The following is a 13,312-nucleotide window of genomic DNA, read 5'->3' as shown; positions in this document are numbered from 1 at the left end:
GTATTTGGCGTGAACAGTAGACCGGTCGACCGAGGGTCGAAGTTGAACGAGAGACACTGACCTTCAGTGTATTTGGCGTGAACAGTGGACCGGTCGACCAAGGGTCGAACTGGTGTCGAACGAGAGACATTGACCTTTAGAAATCTCTTCATGCAAATAGGGCATTCGGAAGGGCTTGTTGGGTGTACGGACAGGCGTTCATGTGGGGCTGTTTTGGCTCTGTTTTCTGTCCTACATCAAAATCCGATCCGCCCCACACAACCCACAATACCCGCCCCATCCAACCTTTCCCGTAAAACCCGAAACCACACTGATAGTATTCATTTTGTCTGGGTAGCAGGTTGAATTTTCCAAACCCATTGGGTGCGGGTTCGGGTAGGGAAGATGCAGATATCCACCCCGATCTGACTTGTGCTCACCCCTACTTAGAATAAGAAATCTGAGTGTTCAAGTTGGTTTTGTTTGTGCAAAATGCAATTAAATGACAAAGGTTTTTTTGAGCTTCATTGTATCCCAAAGGAATATTTGTTGTAACCGACCCTTTACATACTAACTCATCAGATTTGATAAGGGCAACTATTTTCTTAAGGAAAATGACTTTGTTATGCACCTTAAGCATTTAATTTTATGTTTTCTATTTATGTTATAACCAGTCATAGAATATCAGACAGATTATACTTATCATTGTTTTTTTACAGCTTAGCAGTTTATGGAGAATGATACAATGGCCATAGTTGGTCCCCAACAATCAATTATAGCCTATGTAATTTCACATATTGCTAATGAGCTCCAAGTGCCTCTATTATCCTTTGCAGCAACAGACCCCACCCTGAATTCAATCCAGTTCCCTCACTTTGTTAGGACAACGCAAAGTGATATCTTTCGGATGTCTGCTATAGCAGAAATCGTAGGCTACTACGAATGGCGAGATGTAATAGCAATCTATATTGATGATGATCATGGCAGAAATGGGGTTGCTGCATTAGGTGATAAGCTCGTTGAGAAACATTGTAAAATCTCTTACAGAGCACCTATGAGCCCCAACATAGGCCGGAATGAAATCACCAATACACTGCTTAAGGTGGTGTTGATGGAGTCTTGGGTAATAATCCTCCACATACATGCTACTTGGGGTCTATAGGTAGTTCATGTGGCACAAAACATAGGGATGATTGAAAGTGGGTATGTGTGGATAGCTACTGATTGGCTCTCTACTGTACTTGACACAAAATCTTCCCTCCCTCCAGCGGAAAGGGATAGTATTAAAGGGGTTCCTACCTTGTGTTACTGTGTATGCACACTTTGGATTCAGAACTCAAGAGGAAATTTGTTTCGAGATGGAGCAACTTGTCAGGCGGGCTTTTCGGGCTAAATACTAATGGTTTGTATGCTTACGACACTGTTTGGCTTCTTGCTCATGCACTTGACACATTTTTTAAATCAAGGGGAAATATTTCATTTTCAAACGATCCAAGATTAACCAAGTTCCATGGGGGTAACTTGCATTTTGATGCTATGAGCATCTTTGACGGTGGGAACAGGTTGCTTACTAACATTTTAGAGGTGAATATAAGTGGTGTAAGTGGCCTAATGAAGTTCACTTCAAATAGGAACCTCATTGGTACTGCATATGAAGTCATCAGTGTCAATGGCACAGGGTTCAGAAGAATCGGTTACTAGTCCAATTCTTCTAGCTTGTCAGTTGAGCCTCCAGAAAAGCTCAACGAACAAATAAATCGTTCCCTCTCAAATCAGCTATAAGGTGTAGTTTGGCTAGGATAGACAATTGAAAAGCCTCGTGGGCAAGTATTCTCAAGCAACGGAAGGCAAATTACGGGTTGGAGTCCCGGTCTGAATTAAATTTTGTGAATTTGTTTCCCAAGTAGATGGTTCTGATATCTTTCATGGGTATTGCATTGATGTATTTAATGCTGCACTGGCAATATTACCATATGCAGTCCCATATAAGTTCATTCCATTTGGATCGAGATGGACAAATCAATCCGATATTCACAGATCTTCTGTACAAGATTACAACATGTGTATGTATGAATTATAATACGCTTATTAATGTGATTTGGGGGTGTTTTTAGTATTTGGACAAAAAATGTATTGATGCAAGGTAAATTTGAAAACAGCTTTTGTTCTTTTGTTTTGAGCAATTTTTGTATTTCGGATTGTCTGATAGTGTTTTTACCAATTTAAGTATGCAATTATATGCTTGTGATCCTAATTTTTCAGATTTCCACTTCCATATAGGACTTCAATGATGCGGTTGGCGACATTGCAATTACCACCAACCGGACAAAGATGGTGGATTTTACACAACCATATATCGAGACTGGGCTCGTCGTAGTGGCCCCAGTTCAAAAGTGAAACTCTAGTGTTTCAGCATTTCTAAGACCATTTACTCCAATAATGTGGTGTGTCACATGTTTATTTTTTCTTGTTCTAGGAGTAGTTTTTTGGATTTTGGAGCGCAGGACAAATGACGATTTTTGTGGCCCTCCAAGAAAACAATGTGTCACGATCCTATGGTAAGTCCCTAACAAATATTACGCTTTCTCATAATGTTTTAAGTTAAAATGTTAATAATTGCAAGAAAAAAGTTAAAATATTAATTAAATTATTAAATTTATCATTTTTTGTCAATTTTAATCTTAACTAGCTACCTCCATTTTGTGGAGACATAAGAAAATTAACATAAATGCTAACTTTTATGCCCACTATGTAGCAAAATCGGCTGTTCCCATTTTCCCATCCACCTCCCCATCATGATCAACAATGGAAAGGACCACTATGTCTCTAAAAAAAAAGTCTTAGCTACCTCTTTGGCTATTTGAGTAGTTTAGACACGACTACTACACTATAAGAAGATAAATTCTATACTTAAAACTTTTCCTTCATGCTTTGTAGATTCTTAAATCTCGATCGAAGTCCCCGAATTGCTAATTTCATGATTTACTTTGTAGGTTTAGCTTTTCAACTTTGTTTACTGCTCATAGTAAGTAAAATGCACTACTTTGTCTTCATTAGCTATTTCTCACATGCACAAAACATCATCTTATATATATATATGCAACTCCTTCCATCTTTTATGAATGAGAAAAGATTGACATCTCTCTTGGTCGTTTCGTGCTCCTAATATGGCTTTTTGTAGTTTTAATACTCAATTCCAATTGCATTGCAAGTCTGACCTCAATCCTCACAGTTGAACAGCTTTCTTACTCTGTCAAAGGAATTGAAAGTTTAATAACAAGCAATGACTGCATCGGTTATTGTCAGTGCACAGTTTTCTGAGGAGTTACGTGGCACAATTTCCGGGATGTATGGCGATGTCCGAGGATGCGTAGGCCTTGCACACAAGAACAAACAATAGAATTAGAGTCCCTAATGGTCTCCCGGCGGGAATACTCCGATGCCTAAGTCTGTGATTTGAGAGAGAAGAAAATATGTAAGCAACAATAAAGCTGAGATAGCAAGAGTTGCGATTACCTTAACACTAATAGGTGACTTGTATTTATAGGCATGAAAGGAGTTTGATCTCCCATACGTTTCGGAGCCTTATCCCTTGATTTCTGCCGTGCAAGTATTTGAAAAAGGGATGAGGTTTGTTAGCTGCTCTGTGATCCTAGTATCCTAGGATCACGGAATGGATGTTGCAGCTTCTACGTGATGCTAAGTTAGGGTGTCCGAGTAGGACTCAATTACCTACACCAGCTTAGATACTATTTGATATGTATTCTGATTGATATAGATTATCTAAGTATTGGATAATATGAATATATCTCCATAGTGGAATGACCAAGGTGCCCTTCGGCCTTTGACTATTTTGGCCCACGAGTTGAGTCTCAGACTGGGAGACCCAGACTTCCTCGGGCTAAGTCGACCGAGGGCTTGGTAGCTCCACATATTTACGGAGTCCTGGGCTTAGGGCCCATTGGACCTTATGCGATTGATACATGACCCAACAGTTACCCTCCAATTTCCTGGTCTGGATGACTACAGAAATTTTTGTGTCTCTAGGAGTGGATCGATCTCCCAATGTCTGACTCCCGATAGCAACGTGTCCGAGGCTTCCGAGGGGGAAACCCTAATTCTGGGTTTGGATTTTTCCCGCTAATTCTTTCCTGAGACGTTTGATATTCCCGAGGGTTAGTCGATTCATTTGCCTGTCTATTCGAATGGCTGAGTGCGCGTCCACGTGTCGGCATCGGAATGGCTGTCCTTTCAGCTACCACGTGTCATCATTAGTACGTGATAAGACGCACCTACCGCGGCATTTAATGTGCGCATTTTCGAGGCGTCATCTAGGGTTCCAAGGCGCTGACGCCTTTTCGCCTTCTCAGACCTCTTCAGCTTCTCAGGCTCATTATAGAAAGGGGTTTTGCTCCTCTTACTTTTTATTTTCCTGTTTTATGATTTCCTGAAACATCATTGTTGCCCGTGAAGCTCTACAACTTTTCCAACCCCCCAACTGGCTTGCTTCCATTCTGATTTCTTTTCTCATTACTTCTTTTTGAGAGTAGTGTTTTCAGGGTTTTAGTCAATTGAACTCTTCCTTTTCCTTCTTGTGATCAGTTTGTTCATCCTAACAGTCCAGTACTCAAGTACTTGGATTTGTTATTGCCATTCATTGAACCTGCTATTGATCATCTTCGTCTATCCATTACCCATTTGCTAATCCGTAGCCCTTATCCTTGCATTCCTCGGTCATTATACCCTGAGTTTCTATATCTTATGGGTGAAGGAGGAGGCTCCAACTTGGATTGCGGGAGCTATTACCCTGCCATGTGGAAGGCTGCCTTATCATCAAAGGATGAAAGGCGAGTCAGGCTTGATTGTTACATACCAAGGTCGGTGACACTTCAGTTTGATGACAAACAAAAGGGCGCCATAGTGAGCGCCGAGGAGCATGAAGTCTGCTTGTGTGAGGAGATGTTCCGTGCAGGCCCCAGGCTACCCTTCTCGAGGCTTATTCGGGATTTATTGAGTCGTTTAAACGTGGCTCCTCATCAGATCGTCCCTAATGCCTAGAGAATTTTCTTTGGCTGCGTAGTTTTGTGGCCGACTGCTTTGTGGGAAGAGAATTTCCTAACTGTCAAGGAATTCCTGTCGGCATACAGGCTCACCAGGAACCCCAACACTGAGGCGCTTTACAACTTCCAAGCCCAACGAGGCAAATTGATAAAATTTGAAAAGACTCTTACCAGCAACCGAGCATGGAAGAAGAAATTCTTCTTTGCTCGGGGACAATGGGAGTTTGCCCCTTCAAAGGTGGTAGGAGGCCCGAAGGTTCCTTGGGAAACATGTTTTCCAGTGGATGATGCTAGTCTTGAACCGGTGTTGTCCTTAGAGGAGCACATTCCTAACTGTCAAGGAATTCCTGTCGGCATACAGGCTCACCAAGAACCCCAACACTAAGGCGCTTTACAACTTCCAAGCCCAACGAGGCAAATTGATAAAATTTGAAAAGACTCTTACAAGCAACCGAGCATGGAAGAAGAAATTCTTCCTTGCTCGGGGACAATGAGAGTTTGCCCCTTCAAAGGTGGTAGGAGGCCCGAGGGTTCCTTGGAAAACATGTTTTCTAGTGGATGATGATAGTCTTGAACCAGTGTTGTCCTTAGAGGAGCACATTCGGGTGAACACGGTCACGACCTAGGCCCGAAACCATGAGAGTGCCACTTCATTGAAGGCTTTGGTTATTCCGGCCATGCCGAAGCATTATCTATACTCTCTTGGAGTTAGTCTTGACAGACAAAAGAGACCTAGGGACGTGGTGCTCGAGGTCGTGAAGGGCCTAGTTCCTCCTACAGAGGGCGTGACGCCCAAGGTCACGAAGAGACCCGTATGGATGGGGTTGAGTCTGTAGTGAGGCCGATTAAAAGGGATGTGAATAGGGCACCTATGAAGAAGAAAAGCAAGCGCCTGGGAGGCGAGCCCTTGAAGACTCCCATTTTGAGGCTTGTGGATGAGCCTAAGGAAGCTGAGCAGCCGATGCTCAAAAAAGTTAAGGTTACTGAGCCGACAGGGTCTCTAAATCTTGTTAAGACGGGCAAGTACAAGGTTGCCCAACTCTTGGCAACTCGAAGGAAGAGGGGCCCTAAGCCTATTATTCACCCAGCCAGTGCATATCGCTGGCCCATTTCTCCTGCTCCCTTCTCGGCAGTCCCCTTAGCCGAGCCTGCCGATGTCCCCACTCCTGTAATTGCTGTGGAGTCGTTTACTCCAATTCACTCAGGTCCTAACATCAATCGTATCCTGGAGGAGGTTGCGATGGAGGTATACTCGGACTCCTCGGTGGGGAACAAGGATGAAAGGCCTGAGCCTGTGATTCATGTAGCCGAGCTGGTAAGACCGTTCATTACAGAGGCGCAGAAGGAGGTGCAAGCCGACACTAGCTCACAGGCGCCTTGTTCGAGTGGTTCTGGGGCTATAACCGCTCCTGGTGCTCAGGAGTCTGCAGCTCAGGGCGACTTTGCTGCGAGCGAGTTTAGGGTGCAACTCCCCGGAGTCGAATGGTCGATAGGTTACCCCCTCACTAAGCTTGGGGGTGATCTCTTAGGGAACCCTTTCTCTACCCTAGTGGCATTGGTGCCTCATGATCAATTGATTGGGCAGCGTGATCACACCGCCCGAGGCATGGCGTAGGCCTACCTCAACTACCAACTTGTCGTAAGTGTCATTTTTATTTTAACTGTTTTGCAGCACTTTGTATGTACTAACTTCTTTATTTGTTTTAGAGCATGATGAGGTCGTTGTTCCTTTACTGGGACTTGATGAAAGTTATGCACAACTCGGCCGAGGAGTCTGACACCCTAAAAGCTAAGTTCGCTAAGTTGGAGCGAAAACTGTCGGAGTCTAAGGCCAAGAATGTGAGGCTGAGAGGAGTCATTTCTCAGCAAGATATGGAACTGCTGGCTGTTGGCTAGCAACAATCTGTAATTCAAGCCGAAGCTGCTAGGGCTACAGCAGATAAAAAACTCTTAGATCTGTCCATCGAGGTGGAGGCTCTTCAGGCTGATAATGGTTGGCTCCAAGAAGAAAACTCAGTAATAAAGGAGGATCAGAGTCAACTTAAGGAGAGACTTGCTGAGGTTTTGAGGCAAGTCAGAGAAGCTCAGGCCGAGAGGTATGTCCAGAGGGCAGTGGCCGAGGATGCCTGCTCAGCTTGGACGGTGGTTGAGGAAAGAAGGAAGTTTTTTAAAGATAAGCTCATGAAGACTGAGCTTTAGCTGTGGGAAGCCGATGACCAAGCCTGCAAATACGAAAAGTAGCTGTCGTATGCCTCTTGGACACGTGACAATGCTTGGTTAGACTGGATCACTTTCGGCTTTGAGACCTTTCGAGCTTGGGCCCAGGATCTTTCCTGTTCCGTAGACCTCAATACTGTGGAGGCCGATGATCTTCCTTTCACTAATGAAACCCTAGAGCAGATTATCTCGCTTGGGCAGGAGTAAATGCCAGATGCCAAAGGGATCTTTGAGTTTGGCTATACACCTGGAGATAAAGATCAGCCCTCGGGCAATGGTCAAGCCATGGAGCCCCAGTTCCCTACCGATGCACCTGCTGTTGCTGGGGCCTCTAAGTCAACTGACCCGAAAGGGGTCTAATTGTATTCTCATCATTTGTATATATTTTAAACATTAATGAAAGACATCACTTTTTTTACTTCTTTGCAGTAGATAATTACTCATACAATCTTATCTTTGCATGCAATTAGAAGATAACTCAAAAACAGTAATCACCTCTTAACAATTATTAAGTTTCAACTCCCCCTGTATATTTGTCCGAGGGTTTAGCTGAGAGGATTCCCTCAGAATACCTGTCCGAGGAGTTAATTATGAGAATGAGGTAGTCTTTCCTCCTACCTTTGGAAAACTGTCTGAGAGGTTAGTTTAAGAGGATGAGTTATAGTCTCATCGACTATTTCCTCTAACTACCTACGAAAATCTGTCCGAGAAGTAAGTTGAGAGATGGGTTATAGTCTCTTCAACTATTGGCCCTAACTACCTTCGGAAACCTATCCAAAAAGTGAGTTGAAAGGTGAGTTATAGTCTCTTCGATTGTTTCCCCTAACTGCCTTCGGAAACCTGTCCGAGAAGTGAGTTGAGAGGTGAGTTATAGTCTCTTCACCTATTTCCCCTAACTACCTTCGAAAACCTATCCGAGAAGTAAGTTGAGAGGTGAGTTATAGTCTCTTCGACTGTTTCACTTAACTACCTTCGGAAACCTGTCCGAGAAGAGAGTTGAGAGATGAGCTATAGTCTCTTCGACTGTTTCCTCTAACTACCTTCGGAAACCTGTCCGAGAAGTGAGTTGAGAGGTGAGTTATAGTTTCTTTGATTGTTTCCTCTAACTACCTTCGGAAACCTGTCCAAGAAGTAAGTTAAGAGGAGTCTCTAACTTCTTTTGAAATACCTGCTCGAGGGTTACGTTGAGACTTGAAATACTTCGAGTGTCGCAACATCAGGAGATTTTTTATTCGATGAAACAAGACATAAAAGAAAAGAAACAAACAGAATAACAATAAATCTCCTTTACAAAATTACAACTTAAACAAAGTACTTTTTGAGATTCTCGGCGTTCCATGGCCTAAGGAGTGTCTTTCCTTCGGAGTCCTCGAGGTAGTATGCTCCCTCTCTTCAGCAATTGGTCACCTTGTAAGGTCCTTCCCAATTGGGAGCTAACTTGCCCTCGGTTGGATCTTTGGTGGCGATGGTAACTTTTCGTAAGACCAAATCTTCGACTTTGAAGCTTCGATGCTTGACCTTCTTGTTGAAATACCAAGCCAGGCCGAAAAGTTTCTACTCGGCAGGTATAATTGCCTCGGTTCCAAAGGCTAAAGCATAGGAAGTTTCCTCGGTTGGAGTTCTTCTTGTAGTCCGATAAGCCCATAGAACCTCTATAAGATCTTCCGCCCAATCTCTTTTTCGATCACCAAGTTTCTTCTTCAAAAGTTTGAAGATTGACTTGTTAGTGATTTCAACTTGCCCGTGTGCCTGGAGATGCCCAAGGGACGAGAAGTAATTTCTTATATGGAGTTTGGCACACCATTCTTTGAATGAATCGCAGTCGAGTTGCTTTCCATTGTCCGTGACAAATGCGTGTGGAATGCCATATCGGCAAACGACATTCTTCCATAAAAATTTCTCTATGCTCTTAGCTGTTATATTCACTAGGGCCTCCACTTCTACCTACTTTGTGAAATAATCCACAGCTACCACTACAAACCCAACACCCCCCTTTCCACAAGGTAGTGGTCCCACTTTATGTACCCCCCATTGCGAGAAGGGCCATGGTGAGGAAACTAAGCTTAATTCCTCTAGGGGTTGCTTGGTAATGTTGGCGAAACGTGGCATTTGTCGCAATTTCTGACCATCTCTACTGAGTCCCTGGTCATGTTAGGCCAATAGAAGCCTGCTCGAACCCCCTTATGTGCGAACATTCTTGCACCTAAATGACCCCCACAAATGCCTTCGTGAATCTCACAAAGTATATAATTACCTTCTTCCTTGGAAACACACTTAAGAAGCGTTAACATAAAACCTCGTTTGTATAAGGTTCCATTTACCATGGTAAATCTAGTAGCCTTTTTCCTTAGCTGGATAGCCGACTTCTTTCCTGCTGGGAGAATCCCTTTCTCCAGATGTTCCACCACTTCCTTTTGCCAATCTGGTACCGCCTCTTCTGTTGAGACCGAGACTACCTCGGCTATGGTAGGTCGGGACAGAGTTTGAATTATCTCTTCAGATTCTCCTACAGACTCCTCGATCGATGCGATCCGAGCAAGATGGTCTGCTCCCTCGTTTTCTTCCCTTGGGATTTTTACGATGCAGAACTTCTTGAAAGAATTCTGCAAATCTTGTACCTTTGAACAGCCTCATTTTATCTCCCTTGGCTTCGAATTCCCCTTAGATGTGCCCGACAATTACTTGAGAATCGCTTCGTAGCTCAATGAATTCAGCTCCCATCTCTTGAGCTAGGCCAAGTCCAGCTATTATGGCCGCATACTCGGCCTCATTGTTGGTAGTTCTAAACTCTAACCTTATGGAGCTGCGCAGCTCTTCTCCTTCTGGGGTGATTAGTTTTACCCCAGTTCCACCATGTCTTCTTGTATATGACCCATCCACATAAACCACCCAAGTTTCGTCCCTCAGCCATTGTTCTGCATCTGGCAAATTAGTAAATTTTGCCAGAAAGTCTGCCAATGCCTGACCCTTGATGGAGTTTCGAGGAAGGAATTCGATATCAAACTCTCTAATTTCAATTGCCCAGTTGGCCAATCTTTCGGATAAGTCTAGTTTGCGAAGCACCTTTCTGAGTGAGTATTCAATGAGAACCCTTATCATGTGAGCTTGGAAATATGACCGGAGTTTCCTTGACGCTATGGTATGAGTGAAGGCAAGCTTTTCCATCTAGGGGTATCTCTCCTCGGCCCCTTTCAATGCTCGGCTAATAAAGTACACAGGTTTTTATACCCCTTCTTCTTCTCGTTCAAGGGCTGAACTTACTGCTATTGGAGAGACAGCCAAGTATAACTACAATACTTCTCCTAGGACTGTTCCGCTTAGCAAAGGTGGGTTGACTAAATACTTCTTTAGTTCCCCAAAAGCCTTTTTGCACTCCTCAGACCACTCAAATGTCTTTCTTAGGATTTTAAAGAATGGCAGACACTTATCGGTTGACTGAGAAATGAATCGGTTAAGTGCTGCTATCTTACCTGTCAATTGTTGGAGCTATTTCGTATTCTTTGGAGACTGCATATCCAAAACTACTTGGATCTTTTCTGGGTTAGCTTCAATTCCTCGGTTCGACACTATATAGCCGAAAAACTTTCCAGAGAACACTCCGAATGCACACTTTGTAGGATTCAGCTTCATCCCATACTTTTTCAACGTTCCGAACGCTTCATGTAGGTCAATTGTATGGTTCTGTGGCAACGTGCTTTTGACTAGCATGTCATCCATGTACACTTCCATGTTCCCCCCGATCTGCTCTCAGAACATCTTGTTTACCAGTCTCTAGTATGTCGCCCTTACATTCTTCAGACCGAAGGGCATAACCTTATAACAGTACAGGCCCCGATCAGTAATAAATGCAGTCTTCTCTCTGTCTTCCAGATGCATATAGATCTGGTTGTAACCAGAAAAGGCATCCATAAAACTGAGCAACCGTACCCAGATGTTGAATCGACCAGTGCATCAATGCTAGGCAGAGGAAAGCTGTCTTTCAGACAAGCTTTGTTGAGGTCGGTGAAGTCTACACAGATTCTCCACTTTCCATTGGATTTTTTAACCAATACTACACTAGCTAACCAATCGGGATAGTGTACTTTAATAAACTGAGCTCTGAGCAGCTTTTCCACTTCCTTAGCTATCGCCATATTTCACTCAGGAGGGAATTTCCTTCTCTTTTGCTTCACTGGTTTCATACTTGGATCCACATTGAGCTAGTGAAGTATTTCTTTAGGGCTAATGTCAGGCATGTCTTCGAACTACCAGGCAAATACCTCCAAATTCTTTTTCAGAAAAGTGACAAGGTCTTCTCGGACACTCGAGGAGAGCTGAGAACCAACCTTCACCACTTTGCCGTTTGCTACTATCACACATCTTCTAGCATCTCGGCAAGCTCACCCTTCGGTTCACCTTCCTTTCTACTTCCCACAGTACTCACTGTCAAAGGTGTAGCCTATGAACGCTTCTTTAGGGAAGTTATGTAACACTTCCTTGCGGCAGTCTGGTCACCCTTGACCTCTCCGACTCCTTGTTCAATCGGGAACTATCAAATAGAAGAGTCCAAGAACATGAATCTATAAATTTCTAATATTGATATTATACTGGCTACGAAGCATAGTTAGTTCTAGATGAGTGTCCTTCTTGTTGATAATTTAAGAGATAGGAACCTATTTACCTAAGACAGATGGATCTCACAACTTCTTTCTAATTAAATTCGAACAACTTAAAACCAAGAGAACAAAATGGCCCTTTAGTTCCTCTTTCCCATTATCATGACTGCTCCTCATCTACGCTATTTGTTTGACAAAAATATATGCTAACATTTCTTCTTAAGCAATGTGTCAAAAACTACATTGGAGCTGCATCAACCAACCATGGCTGCTTGACCCACTTTTGATTATTTGGATTACATAAAAGCAGGCAGTTTCTTGTTTGGTCCAGCTAATTTGACTACCTAGGGAAAAAAAAATCCTAGGTTCACGTTGGTGCCGGGCTTGGGAAACATTTGTTATTCTCATAGCGTAGGTTGTCCTACTTTCGCAACCCAGTTTTATGACTTCATAGAATGACAGTAGCATCAAGATTCCTCAAAATAGAAAATCTCAAACAATTTTTTATTTATAATTTATAAAGAAACATGGACAAGGATCGGCATACCCAGCCATTGTGGGTAAAATGTATGGGTGCTTTTCTCGCACTAGAGTTGTTAGACAAGATAAAGAAAAATAACCAAACTTATGGGAGACTATAATAGTTGGTATCTAAATTACAGTTTGTACTTTGTGGCTTCCAATCCTGCTCTCACGCCCTTATTCCCTTGCCTTCACTGTACAATTGATCAACAGTGTCCTGCAGATGACATTAGCAAAAACATAATATTGATGCAACATAGGCCAACACTCTTGACTTTCATGGTAGATCAATAGAAAGAATACAAAGGATAATAAGGGCCTCTTCAAGAAGTGAAGCCAAAAGACTATATCTTATGAGAGGGTTTTTGTTGCATTACTTCAGAAAAGAAAGAGGTCGGCAGATTCGGCTTGGGTCTGGTTTCAACTGAAACTGAACCCGATTGAGACTTGTGTCCCATAACAGGACACAAAGAACACATGTCCCAACCCAACGGATCCAGTTCTAACTAGAATTGAACCCAAACCAAACCCGGAGGTTGGCTACTTATCTTGAAATACAATCCTAAATAATGCACGTCATGCTTTTTGGACTCCGTGCTTTTTAAATTCTAGTTTAGTTTCATGTGATAGTAAAATGCCATGGGATCTTTTTGTTTAATCCTTCATGTTTTCCAAAGAAAATCACAAAACAGTAATCAACCTATGACTTGATCAATTTATGCAAGCTTTTACTAATTTGAAAAGATGGTATTTTTCCCACTTTTGATAGGTAAAGATGGGAAAGACATAGCATGGGTCCTATAGCAAGTCACAGCTAATAATTTGGCAGATAGGTAGACCTTTCATAGAAAGAGAGTGCACAAGGCATACCTTGTAGTGCTTGAGCAATTGTTGTCTCTTCAATTTGAATGTTGGGGTTATCAGATCCCTCTCCATGTC

General features: G+C 42.9%; 1 protein-coding gene, 1 long non-coding RNA gene and 1 pseudogene across 2 annotated transcripts; 1 reads left to right on the top strand and 2 right to left on the bottom strand.

The window, feature by feature from the left end:
- The first annotated feature begins 709 nt into the window (after positions 1-709).
- Positions 710-5,037, top strand: LOC132170918 (glutamate receptor 3.6-like; annotated as a pseudogene).
- Positions 5,038-8,810: 3,773 nt separating this feature from the next.
- Positions 8,811-10,421, bottom strand: LOC132170910 (uncharacterized). The gene is made up of 3 exons (XM_059582066.1): positions 9,939-10,421; positions 9,383-9,859; positions 8,811-9,200 (listed from the first exon to the last, which is right to left on the bottom strand). Exons 1-3 carry the CDS (start codon positions 10,419-10,421, stop codon positions 8,811-8,813), a joined length of 1,350 nt encoding a protein of 449 aa, XP_059438049.1.
- Positions 10,422-12,334: 1,913 nt separating this feature from the next.
- LOC132167809 (uncharacterized) lies at positions 12,335-13,311 on the bottom strand. The gene is made up of 2 exons (XR_009438725.1): positions 13,244-13,311; positions 12,335-12,590 (listed from the first exon to the last, which is right to left on the bottom strand). It is a non-coding gene; the product is annotated as an uncharacterized LOC132167809 (long non-coding RNA).
- Between the last annotated feature and the right edge of the window lies 1 nt (position 13,312).

Source organism: Corylus avellana, chromosome ca1, assembly GCF_901000735.1.
Source record: "Corylus avellana chromosome ca1, CavTom2PMs-1.0".
Lineage (NCBI taxonomy): Eukaryota > Viridiplantae > Streptophyta > Magnoliopsida > Fagales > Betulaceae > Corylus > Corylus avellana.
This window is presented reverse-complemented; position numbering and strand designations above follow the sequence as displayed.